Genomic DNA, 15,989 nt, shown 5'->3' on the forward strand with positions numbered 1-15,989 from the left:
GCTTGTGGCTTTTTCTTAGTCCCCAGTATAACAGTATATCAATTAATTTAGTGAATTAATTGTTTTTATATAGTCATTGAGGAGGGGAACAACAGATTTCAGTTTTAAAGGGGAAATGTGCCGATTCTACACACCAAAGTCTGTTTACAGGTCTTGGGGAGTACTACTGCATGGGGGGGGAGGGGGGGAGTTTTACAGAGCCTTGTACAGCTCCAGAAAGTCACTTGGCAAAGTGAGTTTACCAAACATCCGCCTCTGCACAAGGCCAGACTACCGAGGCTACATTAGCAGCAACTACCATAACACACCTTGCTTCTAAAAATCAGGCACTAAAAAAAAACAGATGTTTAGGTATACTTGAGAGTTGATGTGAGCACCAGCACGTCCACCATGCCTTTATTTAGTGAGCTGGGGTTCCTGAGTATTAGACTAAAAATGGACTTGGATGGAGCCAACTCAGTGAGCAGGATTGTCAGTGTCAACAGCATCTCAACAGCAACTAGATGACTATTCCACTTGATGCTGCTTTGCAGGTTGTCTGTGCCTGGCTTGTCTCAGGAGCACAATGCTTTGCCATATTTCACCTTAATGAAATACAACTGAAGTAACAGGATCCTCCACTGCATCACATTGGCACTGATGGCAGGAGATGATACAATATGCAAATGCATGCTTTTCCTGCCAAGTCCAGAAAAGCCTCCATGGGTCTAGACTAACCAGTCTTCACCCGTTTGCTTTGTCGAGGGATTATCCTTTATTTAGGTTAAAAGTAGCAATACCACAATCTAAAAATACTCCTCATACTCATTTTAAGTAAAAATCTGCATTTAAAAGCCTACACTATACCTAAGTATTACCAGCTAAATATTTAAAATATCATGAGGATATGCTATTATGCATAATATCATTCGATTGTAAATACTACAATCATTTTACTGTTATAGTCTACAAGAACCCCTTCAAAAAGTCTGTCATTACGATTTTGTTTTAAATTGTTCTCTAAAGTTTTATCTCTTTTTTCTGAAACATTGGATAATTTCCCTCCTTTAGGCCAAGCAGTTATTTAAATGAAATAAAAAATCTGAGAAGTTCAGAAGGGAAATGTCTCTTTGGTTGAACAGCTGACAACTTCAACATCTGAATAATAAATTACAATAATAAACTTTATTTGCATAGCACTCATCCAAACAAGGTTACAAAGTGCTGGACCAAATAAATGAGATCAAAACAAACCAACAACGAAAGATATAAAAATATAAGTAACCATACAAAACACAGTTAAACCATGGAGAGTTTGGAAAAGGTTGAATATAAATGTAGTGGCGAAAAATGTACAATATCTTGTACTGGTAAAAGTATAGTAGCGTAACGTATTATCTCAGATTAGTACTTAATCAGTGCAGTACATCCACAGTAATTAGTAAATTTGCTTAGATACCACCACTGCTGATTTGATCCTATAGTTGATGATATAGTGTGTGCTGTTTAAGAGCCCCTAAGCAAGGCAATATACAATCTGTTGCATTGTCTGGATGTTCCTGCTGATCACAAGAACATGTAAATCTCACCGGCCGTTCAAGTTTCCAAACTTTAAAATAGGCTACAATTTAATCTTTGGGTTCATCCTGTGTCAACGCTGGGGAAATAAAACAACATCCACATTGAATGCACTGGACGCTATTTTCATTTTTAGCATAACCAAACATGTTCTGCCTGGAACTATTTGCATTGCAGAGCTTATCTCATTCAACACAACACCGAGCTTCCTATTACTGTTCACATTCGAGGTTTGATCATCATCACGTAAGAATGGATGCAGCTCTCCTCAGCCAGACAAACTCAAGTACATCTAACTCCTGCACCGTGGAGTCCTCGGTGGAAAAGAACATGTATCCAACTGTCTATTCTCTTTTTTTTATTGTGGGATTTCCGGCTAACTGCCTGTCTCTGTATGCAGCCTGGATGCTGATGAGGAATGGGAACAGCACGGCAGTCTACCTCGTCAACCTGTCCATCTCTGATCTGCTCTACACAATCTCTCTGCCAGTTTGGATTGAGCTGGCCCTGCGGAGGCCTGCGGGTGGTCTCTGCAGTTTGGTGGCTGTAATCATGTACAACAGCTTTTACATCGGCTCAGGCCTCCTTTGCTGCATCTCCATTGATCGCTACCTAGCAGTGGTCTATCCTCTCCACTTTCACTGGGTCCGAGAGGTGCGGACAGCAGCAGTTGTGAGTATTGCTGTTTGGATTTTGGAGATTGCCATCCACATTATCTTGCTTGACCACACAGGGGCGCTGCAAGCTTTCTCCTCAAGACACCTGTGTGTGGAGCGAATACCTATGACAAGAGAAGATGTCCACCTCACCCTTACACGAGTCACCCTGGGTTTCTTTGTCCCTATGATCATCATGACCTTTTGCTTTCAGCAGATCATGCAATCACTTCGACAGAGCACCTCCATCCTGGCACAGGAGCGCAGGAAAGTGGGACTGATGTTGTTTTTCCTTCTCCTAACCTACATAGTGGCCTTTGCGCCCTATCAGACTGTCATGCTGCTCAGGGCCATACTGGAGCCTGGGGCCTGCATCTGGGCCACAAAGCTCAAAGATCCATACCTGGTCACAGTTGCCACGACCACCATAAACAGTACAATGGATCCTATAATATACTGTTTAATCAATGAGAACGCTAAGAACGAGATTAGGAAAGCTGTAGAGAAAGGTAGGGGAGTTCTTTTGAGGGGAAGATGGTCAGACAGGTCTACTGGAATTGAGTCAGTTTCCTAACAACAGCATTATATTAAGCATTTCATTTTAACCTGTAATTGTGAATGAAATGGAAACTGTGAAATTGACAGACAAATTATGATTTAGGATTGTGTAATGTTGACGGTAAATTGTAAGCAATGTTTTATTGTTGTAAGGGCATAATTTCCATGGGAATGGGGCATGTCCCTAAGTTGAAGCAGTGCTTTGAAAACCGATGTAGCCTGAAAGAAAATAATAAAATAATAATAACAATAATGGGACAAATCATCTCTTTTATGTGCAGTGGTTGACTATGGTGCAAACAAGATCACATTTACATTCATTACTTAATTGATTTTTTGATTTATTTATTATTACTCACTACCACAATTTATTTTTAATACTAGCAACGTTTCAATCTTAGAAGGATCTTTATCAGGTCATAATGTTTGAAAGCCTTGAAACCACACCCATATTTATAAATTATGCACATCAAAAAGCTGACAAGCTCTTTTGTGGCAGGTGTGGTTAATCATCATAGTCAATAAAGTCCATAGGAAAAACTACAGATAAAGAAGTGATAAATAATAATGTACTTCAAAATATCAATATGTACATGTTAAGATCAAGGTTTGTGGATTTTGTCCCCAATTGTACATTTTACTTTGTGGCTATTATATACAAGAGAAACAATTACAGCCACAAAAATGATTTCAGTGTACATAATGGACATGTAAGTATTGTTTTTAAGACAGACTTAAAGAATATGTGTATGCTATATCCTTTTGGGGCACGTAGGCATAACAACATAACTACGCTATGGAAATAATTAGTCAAGCGTATATATATTCCTTTATCAGACAATAATCAGTATCACCTTTACCAGAGTTTGTGACTATATTGACACACCAAACATAAAGACAAGCAGTCTCATATAGACTTAGTACCCAAATTAAATCTGCCGTGTGGTCCTCTAACACCGGTAGTTTGTTCTGTCATGGCCTGTCACCCAGTAAAAATACATACGGTAGTCAGGGACGACAAGGAGGCAGCTGCTGACTCTTCCTGTTTCTTTAAGCTGGCTTATTTAAGCAGTGGAAGACAACTGAATGAATCGTCTCTGCATCTGTTTCAATGTTTTCTATTCAATTATGATGAATTTTATGGACAGAATTTGGAGTGGAATTAAAACTGAATAAAATGTAAGTACACCTTCACATGTGTCAAATTGAGTGTACGATTTTCCTTATTAAATACTAAGATATTGTGTGTTTATGGTTGACACTTGAAGACTTTTTCTTACATTGCTGTCATGTGCATTTGCCAGCAGGATGTGTTGTGAAATGACCCCCGTGTTAGTGTATTCAAAAAAGCACAACATCAGACATTTGAGACTACATAAGCTGTGAAAATACCATTATTTTGACAAAAATGAAACAGATCAAATGTTTACTGTGATAGATTACCAATCTGGACATCAAGTTAGGGAGTTAGTCAAATACAGGCCAATTTTCCAAATTTACTAAACATAAAGTTGCCTGGAGGGTGGAAACAAATCTCAACACACAAGAAAGTATTCAACAGTAACTTAAAGCAGTTTGTGATTAATTTACTAAAACCAGCAAAACTGTGTGTGTGTGGTACTTTAAAGGTTTTTTTTTAAGATGTCAAAGTTAAAATAGCAGAGGCTGTGAAATCCTGACTTTAACTTTCAAGCATGGTTCAAGACCCAAAAACACTATATCCTACATTTCCCACAACGCAACTCAATAGCCTCTTTCAGTAGATTCTTTTTGACTGTTAAGTGCTCATATTTTTAACAGTTTGTAGCACAGGCTTTCTGTTAAAAGTTAATAAACTTTATGATATCAGGGTTCAATTTCCAATCCTCAGACAGCTTCCAAAAAAGCCACAGAAGACATTATTAAACAGTTTCTACAGGCTAAACTGAACTTAATGTGTAGAATCTGTGAAGATCCCCTTTAATTTAAGTATTTATATGCATTGATGTATCCCTTCCTCATTTCCTTCCTTGTTTCTCTACAAGGTGTGAGCATATGAACGCCACATCTGCCATGGAAAACCTAACCCTGGCAACCAGTCTTTCAGAATGTGACTTGGCTGAGAGCGCATCCAGGAGGAAGCTGTTTCTGTTTTTCTACCTGGCTATAATCATCACTTCCATCCCGTCCAACGCCTTCTCCCTTTATGTGTCCTGGCAGCACATTAGACAGAAGAACGAACTTGGTGTTTATCTATTCAGCCTGGCCCTAAGTGACCTGACCTTCACTGTCGGCCTTTCTCTGTGGCTGGACTTCCTTTGGAGAGGAGTTTGGACCCATGGAGGCTACGTTTGTGTGCTATCTGTCTACTTTCTCTTCACTAACTTTTACACCAGCGATGCTCTCCTCTGCTGCATTGCTGTTGACCGTTACCTGGCAGTGGTTCACCCATTGAAGTACACCTTCTTGAGGAAAGTTGGCACTGCAGTAGTGGTCAGCGTTGCCATTTGGGTGTTGGTGGTCTGTTTCAATGCCACCACCATCACCTGGGAGGACTCATACCATGAAAACAACAAGTTTTCTGTGTGCTTTGATATCTTCCTCCCGCTGTCAGAGAACTTGGCTCGGGCTAATGTGGCACGCTTCTTCCTGGGCTTTATTGTTCCGGTTCTCCTGGTGTTGTTTACCACCTGGGGTATCTGTGAGGCAGTGAAATCCAACCAGGCCACAGAGGAACAGGAACGTAAACGGATTTCAAAGCTGCTGACAGTAGTTCTAATCTGCATTTTGTTCTGCTTCGGACCTGTCCATGTCATGATGCTTATCCGCATACTAGTGGATGACTGCAGGAAGGTTGCATGGTTCTTTTATCCGTACAAGATCAGCATAGCTATCTCAACCCTCAACTGCCTTGCAGACCCTCTCCTTTACTGCTTCATCACTAGAACAGGGAAGGCAAATGTCTCTAAGGTTGTTCTCTTCTGCCAGCTAAAGAAGAGAAGCAAAGATGAATGTGTGGTGTAGGCTGAATAAAGTACAGGATGAAATAATGTAACAATGTTGTGGTAAACTTTACAGTTAGACATTAAATAGTAGATAAATTATTGTAAATTCAACAACACAATTACAAACACTGCTTCAAATTGCAAATGTTGCCTTTTTTCAGTGTTTGCAACTGGAACTCATTAACTTCAAATTTCTAAATCCCAACTGCAGATCTAAGAGTGAGCATTCACATTATTTTGTCCACCCTTCACTAAACTAACAGTTCACTTTTGCATGTACTGTACACCTGTGCCAACATCAACATATTATCAGCAGTGAGCCATGGAGACCAGCTGTTCCATGGTAGAATATTTGTCAAACACCACAGTTGTTCTGTTGTGTGAGACCTTCTCTAAATAGGTCCAAAGGAAATAAAGGGATTGTTATGCAAATGCTTGTTATTGTCACACTGGTTAATTTAAAAATAAAGGGCTCAATAATCATTTCAGTAATAAAATTACATTCATAATGTTCCAACTAAAAACTAAATTGTATGTAAGTTCAGTGTTTTCTGTGAAGAAAATGTAACTTTAAATTCTTTTCATGGTTGCAAACTGCTCATTTTTCCGCATTCTTGATAAAAAATAAACGTCATAAAAGAACATTTTTCTGATTGTGATTGTGGCCAATAACATCATGCACACATATACATAAAAGTACCCATAAAATATAAAATGTACCTAATATTTGAAAATATTTCAGTACAATTCTTTTTCTTTATCTATAGGTTGTGTTTTGTCATATGTTCACAAAAGTAACAAGAGCTTTGGATTACTGGTCTGAGGTGTGGCAAACTGAAACATGGATATCTGAAGCTCTCTAGAGGACAATTATGGAAGTTCAGTGAGCTCTCTACACTGTTTACACTTAGAACATTTGACTATTTTAGATCTCTTCTCTGTTGCCTTTGCACAAATTGTTTTATGACATACTTGTACTGTAGTGTTTTATTATAGCAATTACACCTAATAAAGAAATTAATTTGCCATGAACATTGTCATGTTATTTTTATTTTGACAACATGATACCAGGATTAGCCAAATCTATCTAAGATCTCAGAGGTGGTCTATGGTGGTCCTTCTGCTCTAACGCAGTAACCATACACAGACAAACACATGTCTCTGCAATTAATAAACACATACACACACAGACTTTGGCTGTGGGAATTAAAAAAAAAAACATAATATCAACCTTGTTGGGACCAACTTTGCGTCCCTGTATGGGATTTAAAAATGTGTGATACTGCTCATTTCACTGTCACGCCTTCCTAACAACAAAGGCTGGAAAGCACATGTGCTCTTCCATGTGAGTCCTTGCCTCTTTCTTCCATCCATCCATGTCAAATAATATGCTTCACCTAACAGTGAATAACCTGCATCAGCAGAACCTCGAGGCTATGAAGCCCATCTGAACACCCACCTCTCACCTTCCACTGTCCTTGACGCTGCAACAGACAGCCTTCTTTATATGTAAGGTACGCTAGTATCTGAAGCTGGAGGTAACTGGGGATCAATAGGTATTGTCAGTCAATCCCAACCTCTACTTGGATGTTGGCAGAGTTTCAGCAGTGGCACGTGTGTGAGAGTCTGTCCCCTCTCAGGCATGATGAATGAATGTAATCTACACTGGTGATCTGATTGTATCCACACACGTAATAGAAATATGATCCTCGCTGGAATGAAAAGGAGGGTGCAAAGTGAGCCTGTATTTAGAGTCAAAGTGTTGGTTAAGGACAAAAAGGGTCAAACTATGCAACAAGCCTTTGGACATTTGGTTTAAAGGAAAAAACGGGTCTTGAACAAGGATGCACAGCTACATTTTGGCCAATCCCTGCCCTGGCAGCTGTGACCGGTTCTAGGTGTTGGCAGGCAGGCTGTAGTCAGGGTTTTGTACTCATACCACACGTGCCGCAGAAAAAATCTGAACCAAATAAGACATGTGCTAAAAAAGGAAACAGATGGACAAATATAGCAGTTGTGGGGTAAAAACATTACATAAGCCATTTGTAATGTAAACTAAGAATAGAATCATTATAGTTGAACTGTATTTACCTCAGTAGTTTTATGAATAATCAGGCTGCCAATTTGGTTTAATTTACACTAAGCAATTTGCTCCAACTATAAATTGGATTTGCTGCAGTCGAAGTATCATAACATTAATATTTCCTTTCTCATTGACTCATTAGCATGAAATCTTTTTCCTCCTGCCCCTCTTTTTCATGACATTTTGTCAATTTAAATTATACATTATTCTAATCTAAATCCCCTTATAAATCTGCTCTTCACAGACACATCTCTCCCCAGCTATCTTCCCATCTATAATCCAAACTGTCCCACTGTCTTTTACGTGTTTCTTTCCCACTTGTCTGACTCAGCCATAATAATAGTTATCTTTACTCACTGGAGAGCAGAGGAGCGGAGAGCATTGAAGAGCTCTTTGTTTCCCTGTGACTCCTTTCCACATATCTAAATGGATTATTAGTTTGTGTGACGTAACGTGGCTCAAAAAAATCCCCCGGAAATGTGAGCCTTTTATTTATCTAATAGGGCATCAAGTCATATTCAGCTCTAAAGTGAGGGGAATGCAAGAACATTGGTTGCATTCATTTTTAATAAAATTATTTAAATTATAGCTTCCCTTATTCACCTGAACCAGGATTATTTAAAGATGACATATTTTCCCATAAAAAGTCATGTTGAAGAATCATATATGATGAATATACTGTATGTACATATATATATCTATCTTAATTAATTAAACATGATATTTCTGGCAGAATTCAAGACCACTGTAAGCTTTAAAGTAAATTGCTCTGTTCTTAATTGTGTCCATAATTGCATGTAATGTAACTTTTAGGACAGCGACAGCTTGTGGACCACTCCGGCTCTGCCACAAAGGTATTTGGCTCCTCTCCAAAGGGGTATAAATATAAAACTCATGTAAACCCATATAAATACTACCTTGCAGCATCTAATAATCAATTATTTGTGACAGTCTGACAGAAATTGTCTGGTTGTAACAACAACAGAACTTTCATTGAACCATAAATGAAGCAGGTTGCTGTTGATCATCATGTATAATGTGTAGTCTTGAAGTGCAACACATAACATTGCCTATATGAGTTAAATTAGAGACTCAAAAATGTAATATTCTAACAAACAATACATTGAAATCATATTAAGCTGCATCTCTACCTACCTCTACTCTAAACCTCTGCCTGTAAAACTATGTGTTTGACAAGAATTCAAGGTTGCTACTTTTTTATTTAAGTATCAAGAGTAGCCTTTTCTCTATATATTTCTCCATTTTGGCAATACACTGCTTCTTTACCACATTTGGATTTTAAGAAATTTCTTAGACTTTTGTTAAACTGAAGATATAAGACATCAAAAGATAATAGAGTCATAAAAAGACAGCATATCCCCATAAAAATAATAATGTTCCTTTTTTGTGTAATTCTTCAGCCTGAGAGGACGTTTATTGTTTATTGTACAATACAGTACTGAGCAGGGTATTTTTTGAATTTTAGGCAACAAATATTATTGCTATAGCACAGTTAAAGGTCCAGAAGGCAACATGAGGTGTCTGTACATATAAAAGACTCATTCTAAGGTAACAAAAACACACAAATGGAAACATACCAATGAATATTAGTTTCCATTTCTGCCAATAAATCCCCCTAAATGTTTCACACTGGACCATTAATTTTATAGAATAGAATAGACACATGCACTGCTTCTGACAATGGCGACATATTGCACAGCCCTCATGGCCAACACCCTACATTACCTGTTTGAGAATCTTAATATTCATAGGCAAGAATTAAATTAAATTAAAATGTTTATAACGGTTCAGCCTGCTCTGGCAAACCTTGAATCTTCTACCAGAGGGTAAAAAAGCTGGAACTCTAGGTGGAGAATGAAGGTTGAAGTTTGTTATATCAGCTGGACAGACAACTAACCATCCTAGGCTGTTACCCAGGACTGCATGGTAAAAAGGTGAACTTCATCTTCATCAATTCTGATCCTACTTAAAAAATATCCGCTGTAAGTAAGTAAGTAAGTAAGTAAGTAAGTAAGTACATCCGCTGTTGCAATCTGGAGCAGAGACTATCAAAATGGGCCCTCCAGCTAAGTGTGTTATCAATGTGGACCCTGACTTGAATGCTGGTTTCGTTGTGTATGACCACCGGCCTAAGATTGCCCACTGCCTTATCAAACATCACCCTAACTGTACTGTACTGTACTGAACTACAAAGGCAAACTACAAGTGCAACAACACAGTAACTACAATTTTAATCAAAACTGAGTTATGTCTGAAAATGAACTTTAAACTGTCTGTTTTTGTGACACATTTTCAGTTCAAATCTTAAAACCTAAAACAATATAAAAATATACAAAATCCAACCAAAAACCAAGACAAACCTTACTTACCTTGTTTTCTGGGCTCTCCCTCAGCTTCTCAGAGCTTCGGCTGCAGTTACTGCGGCTTCAGTGTCAGTAAATCCTGTATTCTAGACAATTACTGTGCCACCGCTGACTAGCCAGACAGGACAAGGGAATCCTGTGTTAATTAGACTGCACAAAATAATACTTAAATTCTTAAATAATCGTCTATTTCAACTTTTTACAGATGCAACAATATGAAATACAGATTTAATGTAATAAGACATCAAATTAGATTTAGAGTTTCTCAGGAAGAAGACACTAAAACCATAGTTACTGCATCTGTTTATGGTAATACAAAGACAGTGCAGTGGTATTTTGGGGTCATAGATCAAATAATTGGTCGTGATTTTTAACCCAAAAAAAGAAACTACGTATTTAATAAACACATAACCGTTGTTCTACCTAAAACACATTTGGCTGGACAGTCAGGCAACATTTTTCTCAGTTTCCCTGTTAGCATAGTGACTGCAGGCTTTGTATGGCAGTGTAGTATGGTCATAATGTGCATTAAAGGTAAATTCTACTTATAGCCCCTTCAAATCTGCATCAGTGTGGAGGAATATACAGGAGCTGTCTGTTCACAATTAAAATATTTCCTTTGTCGTAATTGTGGGCAGTTTAGGAGCAATGGCGATTCTGAAAGCTCATTGGCCACCCCAGATCTGATTGGTAGTTGGTCAAGTTCGTCAACACAAGAAACAAGAGAAATGCTGTCAATCAATGATGACAGCTGATCAACTGATTTAGGGCCAGTTTTACATGTTTAACTAACACAGTAATGGTCATACTGAGGCTGTGAGAGCTGATTTCTGCTCAGCGGACGTTTGGCCATGCGGCTCAGATGACCCATGAGAGGAGCACGCTGCACCTGCTGCTGGTCCGTGAAACAGGAGGACAGTCACAGTTACAACATCAACAACACAACAACGATAAAAACACTGAAATCTGTCGATTGAGAGGTATGGTAATTTAATGTGTAGTTATATCGTAGTTCCCTCTGAATGTGTGGTTAAACTTTATCTAGCACTAAGTAGCAGCTAAAAGTCCAACTACACTGCACTATCTAGCTTAGCAGCCTGCAAACCAAGTTAAGCATTGAACGTTAGCGTTTAGTTTTTTTAAATGTTATTTGGATACCGCCATGAAATATGAAACGCTATTTTCTGGACTGAAGACTGAGGGTGTTTTTTGCAGTGTTCAATAGAGCTAATGTTATATTTTTGGCCAACCGGTGTGTGAAATAAAGTGTGACAGTCTGGATTTAAGTAGCTATAACACAAGAACAAGCTGTGACTTATTTATTTGCTCTGTGCTTTAAGGGCTGTTTAAAGACTTTTTTCTCTTGGAGATAAAGGACTTTTTGTTCGTATCAAGTAGCTCATCTTCACCGTTCACATGTTTTTAGACGTTTAAATAGACAGAGGCAGAGCAAATTGCATTCAAATGCCACAAATGCTTGAGATGCAATATGTGTTAATTGTGTTATTAAAAGTGAGTGGTAAGAGTGGTTGTTATGTAAAAATAAACCTTTGTAGATCCTATAAATAGACATAATTAGGCACATTGTTGACGCCTCCTTCTTCTTTTTGTATTTTGCACACTGATTCTAACCCAATTTGACAATGATCCTGCTTGACGTTTGTAGTTATAGCTATTACTTCAAAGTGAATTGACGGACTGATTGATTGATTGATTGAGTGATTGAGTGATTGAATTACATTTCCCCCAGGGATATTAAGAGAATAGTTATGAAGAGAAGCAGAGATATTCAGAGCTTCTTCTTCAAAAAAAAGAAAAGAGTCAGAGCCAGCCACAGCTTCTACTAGCAGCAGTGAAAACCTCCAGCCTATTGATGTCTCAGATTTCTCAGATATCTGTGTATTCCCACAGCTGACCAGCCACACCCAGAGGAGGATCCAGCAGACACCTTTATTTGACAGTTACGAGACAGGAAATCATGGGAGAGAGAGGGGATGTGACATGCAGCGAAGGACCGGGATTCGAACCGTGGTCGGCTGCGTACGTATACGCATTAAACTTTGCTATGCCATGGCCACCCAACACTAGCTTTGTGTCCCATCTTGACCACCCAAGTAAAAATGTCCTGGATACGCCACTGTTTAGGAGGTGACAGGAAATTAAGGTAGAGAGAGAGGAGGGATGGCATGAACCGGGCATCAGCACACCAACTGATAGGCTATCTTTAACCAGACAGTCTTACTGTAGCTGTCAACCCCATTCAGTCCCAAAGTTGTCTTTAAAGTTTAAACCCAATTCCTGGTCTGAGCTGAAGTAGTTTCTCCTGACTGGTCTGGATGACGTCATATTACACCTCTCTTCATTTCAGTATCTCAGCTGCCAGACTCATTGTCAGGCAGATTTCACATCTGTCTCTTGTTGATGTCAAGCATGCTGGGTTCCTCCGGGTGACTGTCTGACACTCCCTCCAACCTTTCCTCTTCATCAGCCTTCCTGTCGCTCTCAGCACTTTCACACTTCTCCCTTCCTCACAACAAGTACAAGCACAACTGCTTGTACTGGCAACAGCCTCTCAAAATCTTCAGTGTGAGGAAATTATAATCACTTCAAGGAATGTAGGAACTCTTGACATTATATTATATTTTTATTATATATTAACAAAAGAAACATGGTTCATAATGCCTCTTTTCCTTTCTGAGTTTAATTCTGCTGAAACTATTGCTTGATAACTTGTTAGTTTATATAATTTAGACCAGATACAGAGATTTAACAATGCATCTGATTTTTGAAGTGAAAGTTTAAGTGTATAAAAGAAATGCAAAATACAACAAATAACAAAGTAACAAATTTAACAGTGGCACAGCTGAAGCAACCAAAAAATAAATGAGAATGTTGAAATGTCAGGCTTTTATCAACTCCACTAGTGCAGATTAGGTGTAATCAAAAGGACCGATTGTGTATCAAATGAGCCTGTTTACATCTTAAATGGTGGCTGACAAGGATGTTAAAAATAGGAAAAGGACATTTTGTTATCGTCTTGGATGCCTTATATTTACCTCTTGATACTTTGCAATTTTTTAGAAACAGTGTCACTAATACGAAGATTTTGTCAACTTTAAATGTGGATAATGTGGGAAATCTACAGGTCCAGTTGGTGAAAAATCTGAATCATTTTGAATTTTATATAGCTTGGTTAAAGGTCCAATGTGTAACATCTATTGGCAGGAACTGATATGCTCAGTGAGCAAAACACAGGTTCAAGTAAGTAAGGCTTTCATTTGAGAAGAAATGTTAACTTTAGACCTTTTTTGTGACTTGATAATTCTGTTTTTCACAATAATCTCACACGGTAGGATCAGGGATTTGTTCTCTGAACAGAATTAACAGGGTAAAATCGTGTAAGAAAATGATGCTGAAATCATAATGTAGACAAGTGTACTCATCCTAGGTCTAGCTAATTAACATTAGTCCCACTTAAGTGAAAAACTTTGAGTGCTTTCAGCCTTTAAGGCATTTTTGATTTTTGTTGTTTTGGGCACTACCTAAAATAGCAACAATACTTCCTCTATTGTGACTTTTGGAGAAAACATGTGGTCAATCCCACCCACAGCCTCTGTGATTCACGCTACTTTGCAGGTCAAAGCTCAGCAAGCTGGAAGTCTGTTAGACGGATGGTTTGAGATCCTAGTTATACTAACATGAGGGAGCCAAGTCCAATTTCTGTCTAAGAAAAGCTGCAGAATTGCCTGTTACATGAAAGCTTCATGCACGACTGAAGATGCACTGACATAGGGGATGAGTTAGCCCCCACAGAAGCCTTGCTTGTGGGTGATTCATGGCCATTTTAAACATGTTTATAGGGAACTGAAAGTGGGCAGGATTCTCTATTTGCAACCGGGAGTGAACTCGTTTTGAGCCCTTCATCGTTCAATTCAAAGAGGAACAATTTTTCTGTTGTAGCTGTGGCTACCTTCACTGAGACTGCTTTTATTTAAGAGCATTTGCAAACATGGTAAGAGTAGTCTCCATGTATGCTGGGCTATCCTCTCCGGATGAGACACACAAGCCCTCGTTCACTCTAAAAAACTATTCTTGTTTGATGGATTTGTCATTCTGCATCATCCCTCTAGGTACGCTGCACAGCTCTCTAATGGAGGAAAGAACTGTAAAGCTACAACACTCTCGTTAATGTTTCCTTAACTGCGAGTGTGCCAGAAATGAGAAATGCTTCTTGGCATCAGAGAGAGACCAGGAATTTTCAGTTGCTCTCACTGGCAAAGTGTCATAATTTAGATGAAGGCCAGATGGATGAAATCACCAAAATGCAAAAGCATCAAATGAATAAATCTTTTTTTATGTTGCATACGAACTCCAGTCTTGTTAAAACATCACATTAAAAGTGTGTGTAAATTAGATTTAAACTGCACCTCAAACTGCAGGTGCCAGTAAGAGAGATGCAATCATGAGGTAACTTTCAAGCTTTTCTGGCTGAACCCATTTTCATTCTGGTATTGGGAAAATATGCCATAGCTTTTTTGTATTTCTTTACACCAATCACAATCGTCTTAGGCGGCACTAAGCACAGGATGAAGCAACGGTGCCCTTGTAAAATGGTAACATGCAGATAGCGAAAGGGGAGGGGAATTCTGACTGAAATAGTTGTTCAATAGCAGGCTTACACCCACAGCCTGTGAGTCAGAATAGTCAGTTCTTCAGCCAATAAGATCAAACTTCCTTCTCACCTTTCACTGTGACCAGACAACACCTTTGGGTGCAATCAGAGGTGAGTGGCCACCCATCACAGTTGCCTTTCTCCCCCTACAGGTTGTAGAATAAGGGTCCTGTTTGAGGGCATGGTCACACATGTACAAATGCAGGCGAGTGATGATCGCAGTCTGCAAAGTGAACACAAGACGAGTAATCTAAAGCCTCCAAGAGTGTAAAATTATAGTTTCTCTACAGTAGCGTTCACTGTGTTGCTTGTATGACCCAGGGAATACTGCAATAATTATAATGTGTCCACCCACCCATCCACTCACCCACCTACTTGAGGCTGCAAATGTAACATTTATGTAAGGTTTATGTAATATATAAAAAAGAAAATGTCTTTAAACTGTCTTTAGATTCACATGCACATTCTTGTCAAGTTATTTGGATGTTTTCTTCCCTTTCTAGCACTGCAGCATGGCTGCTTCTGAAGGTGTACTATCCCAAAAAGCAACATCATATACACTTCATCCCACAGAAGCATGCCATATGATACAATGTGAAAAAAAATCTAAAAGATATTTATAACTCGGTGGGTGTGAGGGTCAACAAGGACTTCCTGTAGCCTCAGAGCAATTATATGCAGTAAAAGCAGTTGGATCACACACCGATTTACCCGATAATTGGGTACACCTGTGCAAACCAAACAAGCCTATTTTTCAGTTTTCACCAACACTGTGTTAGTGGGGTGTTGATTTTTTTCTGAGCCTTTATTAAGTTGTATGGCATTGCATTACATTAAAAAATATTTTTTAACACATGATGAGAGGCAGATACTTGAAATGATAATTATTTTTCATCTAGGTGTTGTAAATGTGAATATTACTGTAATTTATATGTTAAAAAAACAAACTTTGAGAGCATTTTTACACAGCACTTGATGCTTGATGGACATGTCTTGATTCCTCTTTTTTTCTGTTTCCTGCTGTGCAGTTAATACCCACTCTACTAGGCTCTTCCATGTCGATGACTTGGATTGCATAAATAGACGAACAAACAA

The 15,989-nt window shown here is 38.6% G+C and overlaps 1 protein-coding gene across 1 annotated transcript; it reads left to right on the forward strand.

The window, feature by feature from the left end:
- Positions 1-3,839: 3,839 nt before the first annotated feature.
- LOC127358230 (psychosine receptor-like) lies at positions 3,840-6,781 on the forward strand. Its single transcript, XM_051391199.1, has 2 exons — positions 3,840-3,950; positions 4,796-6,781. Coding segments are annotated over exons 1-2 (981 nt in total). The 5' UTR covers positions 3,840-3,948; the 3' UTR covers positions 5,775-6,781.
- Positions 6,782-15,989: the final 9,208 nt, after the last annotated feature.

This window comes from Dicentrarchus labrax, unplaced genomic scaffold (genome assembly GCF_905237075.1).
Source record: "Dicentrarchus labrax unplaced genomic scaffold, dlabrax2021, whole genome shotgun sequence".
Classification (NCBI taxonomy): domain Eukaryota; kingdom Metazoa; phylum Chordata; class Actinopteri; family Moronidae; genus Dicentrarchus; species Dicentrarchus labrax.